This window comes from Rousettus aegyptiacus, unplaced genomic scaffold (assembly GCF_014176215.1).
Source record: "Rousettus aegyptiacus isolate mRouAeg1 unplaced genomic scaffold, mRouAeg1.p scaffold_m13_p_7, whole genome shotgun sequence".
NCBI lineage: Eukaryota > Metazoa > Chordata > Mammalia > Chiroptera > Pteropodidae > Rousettus > Rousettus aegyptiacus.
This window is the reverse complement of record NW_023416310.1, coordinates 21,194,903-21,212,462: the sequence shown is the minus strand read 5'-3', so window position 1 is coordinate 21,212,462 and position 17,560 is coordinate 21,194,903. Positions and strand designations below refer to the sequence as shown.

Below are 17,560 nucleotides of genomic sequence, written 5' to 3'. Positions count from 1 at the left end.
TTCCTTATTTATTACATCTCGAACTGTGTTCGGGATGGGCATGTTCATTTTATAGGTGGGTTTTAAGAAAGTGAGGTGGTTTTCTATTTGCTTCTCTTCATTCACTGGCCTAATGGCTGATATTGGGGTCACCTTTGTTCTCCCTTTCCCCAGAATGTTTTAATGACAATGGTTCTGTCTCAGGGCATGTGCTCACCGAGACCAAGTGGCTTTTTAATATTGAAATAACAACATGCTGATCTGAAGATGACAATGTCAACTAAAGAGGAGGATTAGGTTATGAAATGTTTAGTATGAGTGATTTATTATGGTCACAGAGGATAAAGGTCGGAGGATGAGGAAGGAAAGGCAAGATATATTGTCTACAGGAATCAATCTACCAATTTTCTTAATTGTTTTGGTTTTCTCCAGCAAGGTACACTTTTATAGATGAATGCTTTGTTTTGGCCAATACATTAGGCCAATGTTTCTTAACCCTGGGTAAGTATCAGTCATTTATGCAGCTTCAACAAATATAGATGCATGGGAATCACTCTGGGCTGTGCTTCTCAGGGGTTAATGTGCAAAGACTTAGCCTTGATTCAGTATGTCCGGGGTGGAGCCTGAGATTCTGCATTCCTAATGGGCTCCCAGGTGTCATCGATACTTCTGGTCCCCAGACCATACTTTGAGTAGCAAGATCTAGAGAGAGTGGTTCAAGTAGGTATGAGGCAGGAATTGGGCATCTTTAATCTTTAAAAATATCTTCAGATGATTCTCATATGCAGCAGCATTGAGGCTCACAGCCCATTGAGGGCTGACTTTTAGCAACTTTCTGAGGGAATTTGCAAATGCTCTCATTGGCTTACACACCTTATTCTCCCTCCTAATATTCCTCCTTTTCTTTGGTGCCTCTTTTCTGGTATCCTCAGGTGGCTTCTCCTCCAGCTCTATTTAGTATTAAAATTCATCAGGTTTAAATCCTCTATTTCTTCTCACTCTACCCTGTCACATTTTCTATCCTCATAGCCTTGATTTTGAACCATAGTTCATCACCTTCCAATTCTAAATGTCTGGCTGGGCTGTTCCTTCCTTCTGAATGTCAGATCTGGGTAGTCAACTCTCTGTTAAACCGAATGTCTTGCAGATGATGATAGACATAAGCGATTTCCCTGCCCCAACCTGTTCCATTGTCAGTGGTCCTCAAGGCAGTAGCATCTACCCCGGTTGCTCAAAGCACCTTCACCTCCAACCCTCTAGATTTTTCCATCTTTATATCTCTTGAATCTGCCTCTTTCTCTCCATTTCCACTTCCAACTCTAAGCTCTGTCATCATCTCCACTGGACCAGTGCCCCTCCTGGTCAGCCAGGCTCTTCATCCTCTCTTGTCTCCCCATTCCATCCCACCCTGTTGTCATAGTGATGATTTAAAAATCTGATCCTCTCCCCCTCATGCACATGGAGAGTTTAAATCCTTCAAAAGCTTCCCTTTCCCCTTAGAACAAAATGACAGAAAGGGGAGATAAATAGATCCAGGGTAAAAAAGAGGCGGGTTTGGGTGGGAGTGGGTGGGTAGAGAGGGGAGAAAGCAGATCAGATGTCAAAGCCACTCTGAGTTTCTAGTTGTCAATTAACTTACTTGGATCTCCCTGGGATATTGGTTCCAAAGGCTGTGTGCTTAATTCTTCTTTTGGAACAAATCCTGGAAAGAGCAGTAACACTTTTGGTGACTTACAAGAACAGGAAGCATCTGGCCTTACCCTGGGAATGGGGACATAATGGATATTCACACCCAGCCCAGAGGGCTTGGCTTACTGCTAACTGTGCTCGATTCCACACCACCCCCATCTTAAGAGATAAGAGTAAATTTATATTTACTGACAGTCTACTAAAGACACAGTACTCAGCTAGTGCTCAGGGGAGGTTGAAATCCGAAGACTTGAGTTCTGTCCTGTAATGCCTTTTAACTTATTCTATTGGAGTCTCAGTTTCTTTTATCTGAAAACTTTAAGCACTCGGCCAGCGTAATTTATCCCTCTGTAAAATTCTGACAATCTCGAGGTCAGGGCATGTGCTCACTCATCATATAAACCTACACTGTACCCACTACATGTAGGTCTTCAGTTACCATTTGGTGATTGAGTCAGTGAACAAAGATGAGTGAGACACGAGGAGTTGGATGTGGGCTGGAGGGGAAGCGAGAAGATACAAGTAACTCAGACGAATACGAGGGTCTAAAACGCAACCCCTCTGAGATTAGAGGAAAAGATGCAGAAGAGTTCTGTGCCTCAGGAGGCTGAGTGTGTGAGCTGAATTTCAGCCAAGGGGTTTTCCTTAGAAGCCCTTTACATGAGAGGCAAGATCACAGATACATCATTTAAGGAATTAAAGGCAATAAAGAATCCTTTTTGGCTTGTAAGAGCGATGAGCTTTGCATGCAGAGGGAAACTTGCAGAACTGGAAGTGAGTCTCCCGTTTTCAGGATGCCCAGAAATGGCCTCCGACAGTCTCCAGCAGTGGAGGAAGGTGCTGGGGGCCCTGATCTGTACGGAGCTTTCTCCTGGCTTGTTAGTTTTTCCAATTTGCAAAGCCCATGATTTCATCTCCTCATTAAAGGTCAGATTGCTCAAACCACTTCCTCACATTATTTTAAAAATTCTCTTTGGGTGTCTAATGGCATTTCTCAGCCAGGAGCCTCTCGGGGAACTGCCTAAGTCTCCATGTTGGAGGGAGGGGAAGAAACGCAAGTCCGGAGGCCAGGTCCTGTCCTCTGCTCTGTCCCTCGCCTCCCAGTAAAATCTGCCCTGACACCAAGAGCCAAAAGGCCATGTTTACTGTTGGAGCTTCATATACTTAGCACAGTAAACAGCAAACAGCACTCATTCAAGTGAAGGGAAAACCTGAATCCCATTTGCAAAGGGAAATAGAAGGAAATCAAAGCCTCTCTAGAAGGAGCAGGGTCTCAACCCATTGTAGGGGCAGAGAACTCACTCCCTCTGGCTCTGTGTCTTCACAATTTGTTTTTCCCTGTTGTTATCCAGTGTTGTCCCTTACCCCAAGCCTCCCTGTGGGAGTTCCCAGGTACCTTGTGCATGGTCATTAGACCCAATTGTGGGAAGTGAAAACCCTAAAAAGCCTGCTCTTTATGAACTTGGCCTCTGCACCCCCATCTGGATTATTAAACTCCCCCTAGTTCTGTAATCCTGTGACTCATGGGCTAGTCGGGTGAGGAGGTTGGGCTGTATAATTACCTGCATCTAAAAGGACTGATCCAAGTTTCCACAAGTCTGTTTCCCCTGATTTTCAAAATTAAAAAGAAACGTGTTATTTAAATGAAACCATCAGAGGCTCTCAAGTGAACCCCCAGGATGATAATATTTTTCATTTGTGGCAGAAAGTTCAGTAAAGGGGCATGGGACTAGACTTATGGACGAAGCAACCTGAAATGTGTGGGATTTTGTTTTTAAGTCTTAAAGCCAAAGAAAAAAACATTTTGTCTTTTTCTTTCATTCACTGTGCACCGAAATCATGGAATAATATGCATCCTGGTATTCAAGGGACCTTAAGAGGTTGTTCAATCTCTATGAACCCCACAGCATGCTTCTACAACATCCCTACCAAAGTGAGTGGGTGGCCAGTGCTTGAATACCACCAGAGACAGGGAACTCATTGCATATACAAAGTAGTGCATTCCTTCTTGGACTATCGAGACTTTGAGAAAATTTTTCATTGTATTGATCTGAAATCTTTATCCATCCCTCTATTCACCCATTCGTTCATCCATCCACCCATCCACCCATCCATCCATCCATCCATCCACCCACCCACACTTATTAAGCACCCAATAGGTGCCCAGTATCATTCTAGGTACATATGTCTCACCCAGCCCCCTGTCTGTGTTCTCTTCCTTGGAACTACACGGAGGAAATTTGGCCCCATCAGGGAACAGGCGGTCCACTCATTTCCTGAGGCTGTTTCTCACTGTGTGCCTCAAGCAGAATAAAACAAAGTGGCACCTGCTCTTCTACCTGCCCCCCTCTTCCCCAAACTGGTACCGATAAAGTAGAAAGGGTGGTTGGGAAGTGGAGATTATTATCCAATAGTCTCCGGCCACTTGGGGAGAATCATGGCTGGGAGGAGCTCAGAGGCAGCACAGATATGTTAGGGAGCCTCATAAGGACAGCAAAATGTCTGTTTCCCTTCCTCTCTCTTGCCTTACTCCACCCCCCACCCCCACCCAGCTCAGAAAGCTGAAAACTGAAGGCATCATCAACTGTTTCATGTCTTAAAGACCATCAGCTTTGCTCCATGCTGGAACTATAAACACACTCAAAGAAGTGATAATTTTCTTCATACAATTAAGGTGCCAACCTGTTTTGAAAGGTACTCTGTACTCTTGCATATTCTGATTTAATGGTGAGAGCTAAGTTTAATTTAGCTCAGCCATTAACCAGGTGTATGACCTTGAACAAGTCGCATGCCCTCTGTGAACCTTAATTCCTTTGTGAATAACATTAGCAGATTGGGTGAGATGATTGCCAAGTTCAAAATATTTATGATTTATGTTTAAACCTTCTTTAGCTTATATCTCTATTGCCACCTACTGGTAAAAATATGAACTTTGCCCTTTCAGCACTCTTGAATGTTATGAAATTAGAATTCTGGGTGCTCTATTAATTTAGCAGGAGACAGACAATTCCCTGACATCAGGAGTTTCCAAGCCTCATACTCTTGTCCCGAAAACCTGTCCTATTTGTGCCATCTGTTGGAATAAGTTTGAAACAGTTCACTTTTATCCAAAAGCCGAGGGCCAAAAAAATATTTGGTCAGCCTGAGACTTGGTATTTTTGGACTGGGTATTAATGAGAAAGAAGTAAATTTGTAAGAACATTTGTATTCTGGTGTCAAAGAGTAATGGGTAGTGTGAAAAAAAAAAAAAAAAAAAAAAGAAGTTAGAAGACCTGCCCTGTGTCTACAAACACTAGCTGGGGGCTTGGGGAGCTTGTCTACCTGCCCCGATCTTAAGTTTTCTCCTCTGTGAAACTGAGGTCCTAAGTCTTGTCCTGCCCTGCCTTACATGGCAGTGAGTCCAGAATCACTCTGAAAAGTACAAGGCACTCCTAAATACAGGGAATTATTTTTGTGACTATCCTTGCTTGGACGTCTCATAGATACAGTCAGTGTCTAAGAGAATTATTGGTTCTGAATGATTTTCATGGTGAAAATGTAGAAACTATTCACAATTCCTGAGAGCGTGCTTAGAGTCAGGTGCTGACCAAGCACTTTACAAGGTTAAGTCACAGTAACCCTGTGAGTTAGACACAACCATGATCCCATTTTCACAAGTGAGCAAACTGACGCACAGGGAGTGGCAGAGCTAAACTTGCTGCTCAGCAGGCAGGCTCCAGAGCCTGTACTAAACCTCTGTTTACCAAACATGAGGAGCCGTTGTGGCTTTAAAGTCTCAGGTGCTTGGTTAGGCCACCAGAGAGCACACCACCTGGCACACCACCCGTAATGTGAGGGCCCAGCACTGTCCCTGCTCTGAGGCCTCGGTGCTGATCTTTGCACTGGTCACCAGAGAGCACACCACCTGGCACACCACCCGTAATGTGAGGGCCCAGCACTGTCCCTGCTCTGAGGCCTCGGTGCTGATCTTTGCACTGGTCACACAGCTCCTTCTGTCCCCTGTACATCTGGAAGTCACCAGCCAGGGGCCGAAGTGGGAGTTGCAACACTTGGCCCTGAGGGCTCTAAAGTTTTATGGGACAGAAGCACAGATGGCCCTTCGGCTTCCTGGTTTCTTCCCACTGACTCCCTCAGGGCTGCAGTTTTTAGGAGGGGGCCGTTGCAGAGGCAGTTAGGGGGATCTCCACGCGGCCCGTCCCGTCCCGTGGCCTGCCGTGAGGGCTGTACGTTTCCCTCGGAGGACTTCCTCTCGTTGTAGTGAAACAGGAAGCGCTCAGAGCGGCTGCAGCTGTGCCGATGCCGTTGCCATGCCAGCAGCCCATCACACAAAGCCTGTGAGAGAACGCCCAGGACAGTCTGAGGTCCTGGGCACGAGCCATCACACCGCGAAGCATCGACAGGCCCAGCTTTACAAATGGTGTCACCCTCCAAAGCTCGGGGTGCGGTATCTGTTTGGGACCTGGCGGCCTTTTCTCATGGACACATGAACTCCATGGTTAGGTTTTCAGGCCAGTGAAACTTATTTGATCAAAAAGAGCTCATGGCACCATGAAGCCAGACAGCAAAAGGATGGCTCTGAGGAACTTAACTTAAATCCTCAGGAGCACGCCACCTCTACCTCTCCTAGGGACACAGCAGGAGCAGCCATGCTGGCCCAGGTGGCTGGGCGGGGCCGAGCCAGCGGGGCGGGGCCTGCCTTTGCGCAGTGTGTGGGTGTCTTCTCTCCACCTGCAGGCGCTAAGGGGGCTTCGTGAGTAGCTGGGGTCTGAGCACTCTGGGGCTAGCAGAGGCTCCCAGGCCAGGGCTCCCTGGCACTTCATGGGAGGGTCTCAGGTGCTCAGAGCAAAGTTGCAGTGATAATGGAAGAGGGAGAGGAGCAGCAGAAACGGGTCAGATTTGAGGGTAAGAAAGGAGCTGGGAGTATGGGTGTGGGTCAGTGAGATAAAAGCATGAAGAGAATGGAGAAGAAACGGAAACTCAGGCAGAGCTAGAGAAAGAGGTAATGAGGTTAGAAGAAGGAAATGTGGTCAAATTCTGAAAGCCACCTTGGGTTGTTGGGCAGTGAAGAGCAAGAGCTGGAGATTAGGTGCCGTGCCTTGTCACCAGCCATCCCCCTAGGCATGCTTTGTCCTGGGATGGGCCAGGTGGGCTCATAGGCTGCCCCGGTGGGGGGGCCTCTCAAGCAGAGGGCCCTTGGGTATCTGGACTGACAGAAATACTCTCTTTGACACACTGAGAATAGACAAAACCAAGAGATGTCTCAAAGACTCGAGTGACCTAGCGTTGAGCCACGGAGGCCAGCAGCGTGTGTGGCGGGACGGCATTTGCCAGTGCAGCAGAGAAGGGGTGCTGAGCAGCCGGCAGCCTTCCCAGGCTGGCATGCACTCCGGCAGGTTTCTGGAGAGCAGCTCCCAGAGCATCCTGCCTCTGGACACCCGAGGGGCTTACTCGGGGTCAGCTGACCTGCGGGCAACCAGCAGTCTTATTTTGCCCCCTGTTAAAAGTGCCCCTAGTTCAGATTTGTCTTGAAAGTCAGCCAAGCTCTGTGCTTGGCTCTACTTTTGGGAGTTGCAGAGGAGGCAAAGATCCTGCCCAAGGGGATGAGAGGAAGGACTGCCCACACTTGGCTGCCCGAATGGGCTCACGGGCCTGCGAAGGCCTAAGGTGGCCTTGGAGTCCTTGCCCTGCCCAGCGATCTGATTCGTAAGCCCTCTTCCCAGAACAACAGCATGTATGTTGGCAAAGGTACGACTGCGAAGCATGTAGAAGCTGCTCATCCCACCCAGGGGACCCTGTGGAGCCCCTGCTCAGATCTGTCATCAAAGCAAAACAGAACCTACAGTCCCTAGGAATCTTTTAACATGTGGAGAATAGACAGGTATCCCCCAGCAAAAGAAAAACCTGACTCTTCTCCTTGGAGGTCTGGGCCCTCATCCTAGTGCCCTGTGGCTGCAAAGAGAATCGTGTACTTCTATCAAGTCAGCGGGCTCAGGGCCCAGAGTTAGTGGAAAGCATCTAAGCTCACTTGTTTTTCCTTTCTAATTACAGCAGGTCTCAACAGCATCACAGAGAAGAGAATTTGCTTCATCCCTTTGCACTCCCTGTGCTTGGGACAAACTCTTTAAGGAGTGCACATAGAAGTGTAGAAAAGGGAGCCAGAATTCATAGCAGAATTCCTGGAAGAGAGAGAATATATTTCTATCCCCCGTATCATAGAAGAACCAGAGTGAAATCAGCTCTGCCCTTTCCTGGGAAATGATAAACATTTCTCTTTTACCCTAGCTTCTCAAGTATAAACCCCAGAGAGTATCCCTTCTCAGGCTTGTAAGAGCCTAGGTACCGAATTCTTAGGAATGTCTATCACAACCTTCACAAATTGCCTCGAGGGAACGATGATGACTGAAAGCTTTGCTTATTTAAAAGCTTCCTTTCTTTACTTACAAGTTTCCTTACAAGTTGAGCATTTGAGTAGTATCTTTTGTTGGCATAACTGGTTTAATGCTCTCTGTCCAAATCTAAACCAAATAGCAAGGTTTTGGAAAGACAAACCCCATGTAAACAAGCTTAACTTTATCAGTAGCTAGAAAGGTGAGTTCAGGTTCTTACCTGAATTGCCGCGGGGGCTGTTTTGGCTGCTCGTGATGGTGGACCAGAGATCTGTAATAACATTTGACTGGTCAGAGCATGAATTTTAATCTAACTGTTCTCATTCTTTCCATGATCTAACCTAACAAGACATTAGCAAGGTCAGCACTAAGGTAATGTTTTCCCTTTGGGCGGTCCGTACCTGCCCTGGAGGAGACATTGAATTGATTGGGGGTGAAGGTAGGGGTGGGGATTTAACTCAAAACACTGAGTGAAAATTCCAGGTAACAATAACCCTTGTATTTCACATGTTTTACTAAAGTGACATATTTATTTCTACTCCATTACTCTTAAAATAATTCTCTTCAACTGTGCCACTCCTGAGGAGGTCAAAGGAATCCTTCAATAGAAATGTCATTTAACATTTAGCTATTTGCTTAAACTGTGTTAACATGGTATTGATGCAAACAGTATTAACGTTCAGTCATTTTTAAAGATACACAATGGGTTATCCTTAATTACTCAGTGAGAGAATCATTTATTATTTATTGGGCAATTTCTCTGAAGCAAGGTTTTAAAAGGGAGGAGGGAGATTCTGTAAAGAGAAATGCAAAGTCCCTTTGGGGAAATAGGGGGCCACATGAAAACCAGCTGAGGGTAACAACCAAGTTTCATGGAGGGGAAGAGATAAGAGGTCATAGAAAAACATCAGTTTCTCTTGCAACCAAATCTATCAACCATCAACTTTTTATTCCCTATGTCTTTGTTCCAATTACTTGGACACAAATTCCAAATAGCTTTATTTTCTCTCTGATTATAAAGACAATATGTGCTCGCTGTAAGAAATCACCCACAATGCAATCTCTCTATCCTAGTATATAATCTCTACTGGTATACAATTTCGGTGTATAGTGTTACGACCCCTTTCATATGCAGCGTTCTCAGGTACAGCATGCAATTACAAACATGAGATTGGCACCCATGCTGTTTGGTAGCCTGCTTCTTTGACCTCACAGTCTGTCACAGGTCAGTCCTCTCCTGTTGGTAAATGCACCTATCATCAAAAATTTAATAGCTGTATAGTAGCAAGAATCCTTTAACTGTTCCAGTGATGGACAATTAAATCATGTTCATTTAGTTTTCTATTAGGAACAACATCTATGTCCAGGCTTCTTTTCACCCTTGACTGGTAATTACCTTAGGATACATTCTTATAAGTGCAAATTCTGGGTCATTTCTCTACACTCTTTCCATAACTGTGTATTATCACTTTCCAATGTGAATTGGTGAGAATGGACATCTCATTGCTTAATTTGCACTTATTTTATTCCTGATGAGGTTGGACATCTCTTGTTATATTTATTAGCCATTTATAGTTCTTCCACTGTTGCATTCCCGGTCGTGACCTTCACACATTTTTCTTTTGGAATGTTTCTTATTATTTGTTAGACCAGATTTTAAGAAAAACCTCCAGATACCTTAAGGAAATAAAACTTTCTGAGATGAGCTAAATGTTGGTGAGAAGGGAAATTGCATGAAGAAGGGATGGGCAGTTATAGATGCTGATCTCCTTCCTGTCCCAGGTTTCACCACTTCCTCTTCCCTAGCTGCTCAAGGTCAGAGGGCAGAGTGGAGTAGAAAAGTGGATGATCAGCCATCACCATACCTTGCCACTAGCGCTCTGCTCTCCTTCCCTGGTCTACTCTTCCATGTGGACCCATTCAAACTGTTAGATCAGCTAAGGCGACCATGGCATTTCTCAAAATGAGCCTAACCGGGAAAACAATACTGGGCCTAGAGGGATTTTACATCTTTTCCAGAGCTCTTCCTCAGCATATCTATGGATGTGGTTCTCCAGGCTGCCCCCTCTGGCCCTGGGATGCAGCTCTGCAGTCCTGGCTCCTGCGGGTGCTGAGGGAGTCCTTGGCCTTTCCTAGGAAGAGTAGCCTTGCTCGACCCATAAGTGACACTGTGGCTCTTGGTGTCCTCACCCCACCCCCAGCCTCGACTCATTCCTTAATAGCTTTGTACATTCACAAGTCAGTTCAGGGGCCACGATGAGGCCTTAGTATTCACCCTCATCTTTCTTGGAGTCCTTCCACCTGGATCAGCCCCTCTTCGTGGGCCGGGAGAGACCCTGTCTTTTCTACTCTCTGCTGGACTCCCCCAAGCTCCTGCATCCTGTCTGAGAGGCAGCTCTTGACCTCATCGTGGAGCAAAGATGATTCATAGACCCCAAATGCAGGTTGCTCCTTTTCCAGCTACATACTTCTCAGGTTTCCTAAGATGAAGTGACCTGCTGCAGGAATCTTGGTGGGATGTGTTCTCTGATGTAGCCCAAGATCCTAGAATGGTGCTTGACACATAGCAGGCACTCAATAAATATCGGCTGAATGACTCAGTGAATTAGGTGTTACTCGAACACTCCCATCTACAACCACTGTTAAAATCTTTTAACTATAATCGCATACATAAGAGAAAAAAATCACTTGATAAATGCGATGACAGCAACCCACTTGTCTATCAGCAATAGGAGAGTTATTCTCTTATAATTGGCGGAATGTTTTCAGCTCATTTGAAGAAAAAAGGAGTTATCCCTGTATTAAATATTATTTAAGATAGTTGAGCTAAAATATCACAGCAAATATCTATAGCCATATATTAAAACAGGTATTCATGAAAGTAGGTTGGTGTTTACCAAGGGCTGGGGGAAGGGAGAGACTAGGGGGACATTATGAGTGACTTAATGGATATAGGTTTTCTTTTCGGAGTGATGAAATGTTGATTTGATTGTGGTGATGGTTGCACAACTCTGTGAACACACTACAAACCATTGAATTTACATTTTCAATGGGTGAATTGTATGGTATGCAAAAAGTATCTCAATAAAGCTGTTATTAAAAAAAGACATAGGCATTCATACATCAATTTTCACTTCTCTTCTTTCCTACAGAAAATCCTTTGAGTAGCCACACAAGTTTTTAAAGTCCTCTTTCCCTCCCTCCTCCCCAATTTGGCTCCTTTCTTAGCAATTACGGTACATGCTGCACGGAGGGCTTGCTCTGGGCGTATTTGCCTAGCAGTCTGTGGGGCAGCATAGGCGTGGGTGCTGGACGAGGATGAAGAGGGAACACTGATGGACTGGGAGGCTGTCGTCCAAGGCCCCTGTCCCCAGGCCAGGAAAAATGAAGCTTTGCCAGGTTGGGAGCCACTACTTCAAGTTGCTTGAGGCTTTCTATAAGCGCAGGCCCAACTTGCAACAGGATTTCCAAGCGCCCAGTGTAGCCAAGTAAATATACCACATGTTTAATTATATGTGTTATGTGAAAAATTGATGTCCACTAAGGAGACACCAGGAGCAAACAACTTACTCAGCTACTCAAAAATCTTTGGAAGAATCGAGGACTCTAAAAGTTAAGAGCCCAAAATTAAGAAAAAAGAAAACTTCTGCTTATTACACCCCATTTTCTCTTTCGCTGTCAGGCATAGTGTGTCTGTGTTTAATTAGCCTTAGTTGAACAAGAATAGGATGGCAGGGAGATGTATTTCAGAAATTATTTTTATGTGATTTTTATTCAGGAATTTTATATCATAGCTACTTCCAGGAGTGGTTCATTGAATGGAATAATGGAAATCTCTATTTCAGAGGGTTGTTGGGAAGATTAAATAGAATAATCCACAAAGGGCCCCCAGCACAGGGAAAGCATGGGCTATGTGCATCCCGTCATTATTTATTGTTAATCGCAGTGGGAGAGAGCTGTGTCCACCACTCTCTAATTTCGCCATCACATCCATGTCAAGGTGGGTCAGGCCCTGCTCGTGTGACTCTTCATTAGTGCCTGGGGTGTTGGTTTATGTCAGGGGCGTCTCCTGCAAGGGGTGTCACAGGAGGACCAGGCTGCTGGCGTTCAAATCCCAGCTCTGCTCCTACCCAGTCGTGAGACTTGGCATCAGTTTCCTCTCTGCTTTACTCCTTGGTTTCCTCATCAGCATAATAAATTAGTCAAATCAAAAGTAATGTATCTACTTGATAAGGTTGTTATGAGGGTGTAACAGGCTCATATTTGAAAGATCCTCAGGAGAGTGTGTAGCATATTGAAAGTGCATATTCGTATTTGTTGGATAAAAAGATGGATAGAGAGCTAGCTGCGCTCTGATATGGGGTGGAGGAAGGGGCAGAGGAAGGCCAGGCTATGAGGCAGTAACGTTTGGAAGATGGAGGTGAGGCCGAAAAGAGCAAGTCCTGGGCACTTTCTCCTTGAAAGGGAAAGTGGCACCAGGCAGGAAATAGTTAGAAAAAATTGCTGAGACAGTAGTGACACTCCAGCTGTGGAATCTTCCAGCCCCTTGCCAGAAGGCCTTTAGAAATGAGGTAGGTGCTTATTAGCCCAGGATGGCTTACACATAAGCTGTTTAGAAACTGGAGACTGGATTATCGATGAGTGCTTAAGGTTGTGTATTACAGAGATGAATTCCATAAACTGGACTTGGGTAAAACCTAAAACGTGATTGAAGAAACGGGTACAAGTAGTAAGACAAAAAGCAATCAGAAAAGGACTAAAAATTTTAGCTCTGTGGCTTTTGCTAAAGGTTCTTTTGGTTTTGTTTGTTTCTAGTATTTGAAGACTTCCAGGAGTTTGTAATTTGTCACTTAAAACTCAGCAGCGTTTATATAGAAACCTACTATCCATTCAACTGAGCTTTTGTAAAAATGGGGATTACGTAATGGGAAAGTTTCAAGTAATACCCTCTCTTCAAAAGTATGGTAACAACAGTCCTATTATTGAATCTATTTTAAGCTCCATCTACATGGTTTGCTTAGATTTTGGCTTTGTCCTGAATTATTATCATTGGGCTCAAGTTTACTGCTTAAATCTTGGAAGACACAACCTCATACCCCTGGCCTAGGTGTCAGGCATTCCCCGCTTACTCAAAAGGTGGAAGATGGGCACTGCGTACAGGCATTCAGACAGAGCTGTCACTTCAGAACCCAATCTCCCACTTTATTAGCATGTGGAAACACACAGTCTACCTACTTACCCAGGTCCCAGCTCCTGTGGCCCACAGGCTGTAGTCTGGGGCTGCTGGTGGTAGAACCTGCAGACAGGGATGGCTTCGGCAAGGTGGTGTGGGTGGCTTTTACTAGGGTGGTCCCTGGCGCCTGCATCAAGGTGACTGGCTCTGCGGTTGTCCCTGGAACTGATGGCTTCTGATAGGCTTTTGTGGTCTCACCTGTAAGAAAATGAATTACACTGGGGCTGATAAAACAGTCAGCAGACTCTTCAGGAAAGAAATAAATGTTTATTGGACACTAGTTATGAGCAAAGACCTGTGCCAGCCACTGTAGAGGCTGAAATCTACCTGCCCCAAAGGAATGGATACTCTGGATGGAGCAATAAGCCAATACACAAGCCAAAGATTAAATAACTATAAAGTACTTAAATGACAGTTCAAACTGCAGCAATATAGGCAAGGCGGAATGTGATTAATTGCCAAATTAATTTTCCAGGTACTAGAAGCAATGGGTCATGAATATATTTTTTTGCCGTTTCAATTAGCATTGGTCTAGGGAGAGAAGATACTTTCAGGGCGTTAACTTTTAGAGACTGTATTCTGGATTTCTAGTTTGGGTTGGCTCATGACTAGTTAATTCTTCTGGGTCCCAGTTTCCTCATCTGTAAAGTAATGGAATGTATTAGATTGTAAGGATCATGTTGATTCTATTTCTAAACTATGTTCTTCATCCACGTGTGATGATTTAAATTGCTTCCATAATTATTTTTCAAATTCAAACATTTTTTAATTACATTTATCGGAGTATCATTGGTTAATACAATCATATAGGTTTCAAGTGTAAAATTCAATAATACATCATACGTGTTTTGCATTGCGTGTTCACCACCCAAAGTTAGATTTTCTTCTGTCACCATATATCTGACCCTCTCTACCCCTATGTATCTTTCCCTTCTCCCCTTATCCTCTGGTAATTACTAAACTGCTATCCGAGTCCTCAAGTCTCTGCTTGTTTGTCTTGTCCATTTGTTGCTTTCAATTTTATATTCCACATATGAGTAAAACTATATGGTTCTCAACTTTTTGTCTGGTTTATTTCACTTAACATGATAATCTCAGGATCCACCCATGTTGTTGCAAATGGCAGTATTTCATCTTTTCTTACAGCTGAGTAATATTCCACTGTATGTATGTATCACATCTTTATCCAATCATCTATTGTAGGACACTTTGGTTTCCATGTGTTGACCACAGTGAATAATGCTGCTATGAACATTGGGGTGCATATATCTTTGTAAATGTTTTTAAATTTGGGGTGTAAATATCCAGAAAAGGGATTACTAGCTCATAGGGTAATTCTATTTTTAATTTTTCGAGGAACTTTCATACTGCTTTCCATACTATTTGTACCAATTTGCATTCCCACCGGCTGTGTATGAGGGTTCCTTCTTCCCCACAATCTCTCCAGCACTTGTTATTACTTGTCTTGTTGATAATAGCCATTCTAATGATTTGCATTTCTCTAATAGCTAGTGAGGATGAGCATCTTTTCATATGTTTGTTGGCCATTTGTATGTCTCCTTGGCAGAGGTGTCTGTTCAGGTCCTCTGCCCATTTTTTAATTGGATCGTTTGTTTTTTTTTGTTGAGTTGTATGAGATCTTTGTATAGTTCAGATATTAGACCATTATAAGAGGCATTGTTTGCAAATATCTTTTCCCATTCAGATGATTGACTCTGCTTTGTTGATGGTTTCTTTTGCTCTGCAAAAGCTTTTTAGTTTGATATAGTCCTATTTATTTATTTTTGCTTTTACTTCCCTTGCCTGGAGGTCAAAGTCATAAAATCCTCTTCAAATCCAAGGTCCATGAGTTTAATATCTATGTTTTTTTCTATGCTATTTTTTGTTTCAGGTCTTATATACAAGTCTTTGATCCATTTTGAGTTAATTTCGATGTATGGTTACAGAGAGGAGTCTAATCTCATTCTCTTGCATGAAGCTTTCCAATTTTCCCAGCACCATTTATTGAAGAGATTTTCCTTTCTCCATTGTATGTTTTTGGATCCTTTGTCAAAAATTATTTGCCCATATACATGAGGGTTTATTTTTGGCTATACAGGGTCATTAGTGCTTCTATACAAATCTGATTATTTTTTGTTCTACTTCTTTAAAAAATGCCGTTGGGATTTTGACAGGGATTGTATTAAATTTGTATATTGTTTTGTGTAATAAGGTCATTTTAACTATGTTGATTCTTCCAATCCATAAACGTGGAATATCTTTCCATTTCTTTGTGTTTTCTTTAATTTCCTTTAATAATGTCTTATAGTTTACAGTGTGTAGGTCCTGCACATGCTTCATTAGGTTTGCTCTCACTGATGTACTCACTCGCTCTGAGCTCCAGAGCAAGTGGCTACCCAGTGGGCATTGGGGATTGTCTTCAGAACCATGGCTCTGTGCCAGAAGGAGATACAAAATGGTCCCCCAAGTGAAGAGTGCCCCAGTCCTAGGAGGGAACAAATGCCTGCTGGACCCCACGGGGGTTATGCCAGCTTCTATAATGAGGGTTTTGCCAGCATCTGTATTAGTTTCCTAGGCTCGTCCTATGCTGGCTCATTACGTGCCTCATAGTTACACGTGAGGGCAGGAAATCTAATATTCACTGAGAAACTGCTATGTGCCAGATACTATGAAGGCCTCTTTTACATAAGCATTTGCATTTGAACCTTAATCATAATCCTAGAGGTTGATCTAAGTATCCCCATATTTAAGATAAGAAACAGATTTTCTAAGAGGTCCAGAAATGTGTCTTAGGTCACAAACATAATAGATAGTGGAGCCAGGATCTAGGCCCACACTTGTTTGATTCCAAATTCTATACCTTTTTCTTCAAAAGGGAAACAAAGGGGAAACCAAGTCATGAGTAGCTTCAAGATTCCTGAATGTGGATTCCGTCAGAGGGTGGTCTCTCTAGCATTCTGATAGAAGCAGTCTTACCCTCAAGACAAAGGGAAGAGGTGGCTTTGGTGGGTATAGGCAGTGAGGGCAAAAGGTTCCTGGGAAGTCATACTTACTACCATAAACTTGGACTTGATTTTCTTCTGTGGCAGGGGTAGCTGGTCAAAGGGAGCCAGACGGGGGTTTTCCTGACACTCTTGCTCAGCATCCTTGAATAAAGGTTTGCTTTCTCTTCTCTTGTTGCTATGCCAGCCATGTGCCTTTCCAGCTTTAACTTCTACAACCCAACACTCACCTGTTTTTATTTAGCTCAGAGTAGCTTGAGGCTCTAGCCACATAACAGCTGCCTGCCTGTGGTTGTTTACTGCCTGGAGGAACAGCATTTAAATTTCAGAAATGTCTGTCTTCAGCAGGAGATGCACAGGGCATCAAGATGCTTTCCATTTTTTGAGTGAGAGAATTTCTCTTGGAAGAAAGTTGTTATGCTTTGGGTGAGGGGGTCATCCTAACCTGATCTGCCTGTTAACTCACATTCTTGGAGAGATCAGGAAGCATTTTATAGGGGCACGCGGAGACTTGAACAGCTGCTGACATCTCCTCTGGTTCCCCCAATTTCTATAGGAATTTTATCATTTAAGAAAGAGTAGCAACAAAGGAGGCCACCATTTTCCAATTCTCACCGGAATGTTTTATTCGAGTTGGTGAAATTCACTCCATGGTAGGACTATAACTTTAAAGAGATGTTCCTCTATTTTGAAGCTGAATGAGACCCTAAATGTCCCCTTTATGTTAAAATCCTTATAGTTTAGGGTCTGTTACATAGAAGGTGCTCAATACATGATTATTGAATGAATGAATGAACTTAATTTTTCCCACTCTGACAACTATAAATGATCTTGTAATACGATACTAACACCCGGTAAAAGTGTCATGGAAGGTTGAGATGATTTGTTAGAGGGGGACAAGTGACATCAGCAACACATAGTTGATATTCTAGCCATGGCTTTTGCTCATTTTAAATCAACATGCAAGAAGGGCTGCCTGGCCCTCCCTTACTCCTGCTGGACATCAGTGACTCAGGCACATGGGCGAACTATGGTAAGCCAGGCCATGGTGCTTGGGGCAAATAGAGAAGTTTTGGAACTGATCTTTGCTGTGGAGAATGTAGAAATCAAATGGATTTTATAATCTAAGCTGTCATTTGGCTATAGTGCCGTCTCCTCCTCTCTCCCCATAACTTTCCCTTCTTTGAGGGGATACAATCAGCATTTGAATGCTACATGGGCAGGTTGGAATGGTGCCCTTGGGCAAGATATTCAACCTTTCCAAGGGTCAG

At 43.9% G+C, this 17,560-nt stretch overlaps 1 protein-coding gene across 6 annotated transcripts in view; it reads right to left on the bottom strand.

Annotated features, from left to right (window-relative positions):
- Positions 1–17,560, bottom strand: part of VIT (vitrin) — a 91,273-nt gene that overhangs the window by 23,532 nt on the left and 50,181 nt on the right. For 5 of the 6 annotated variants that reach the window (XM_016162517.2, XM_016162516.2, XM_016162520.2 and 2 more), the window contains 4 exons: positions 13,294–13,485; positions 8,275–8,325; positions 3,231–3,275; positions 1,619–1,681 (listed from right to left, as the gene is read on the bottom strand). In XM_016162517.2, coding sequence (XP_016018003.2) covers positions 1,619–1,681; positions 3,231–3,275; positions 8,275–8,325; positions 13,294–13,485 — 351 coding nt within the window. The remainder of the gene's footprint in view (positions 1–1,618; positions 1,682–3,230; positions 3,276–8,274; positions 8,326–13,293; positions 13,486–17,560) is intronic. The other variant, XM_016162519.2, reaches the window with a different exon arrangement.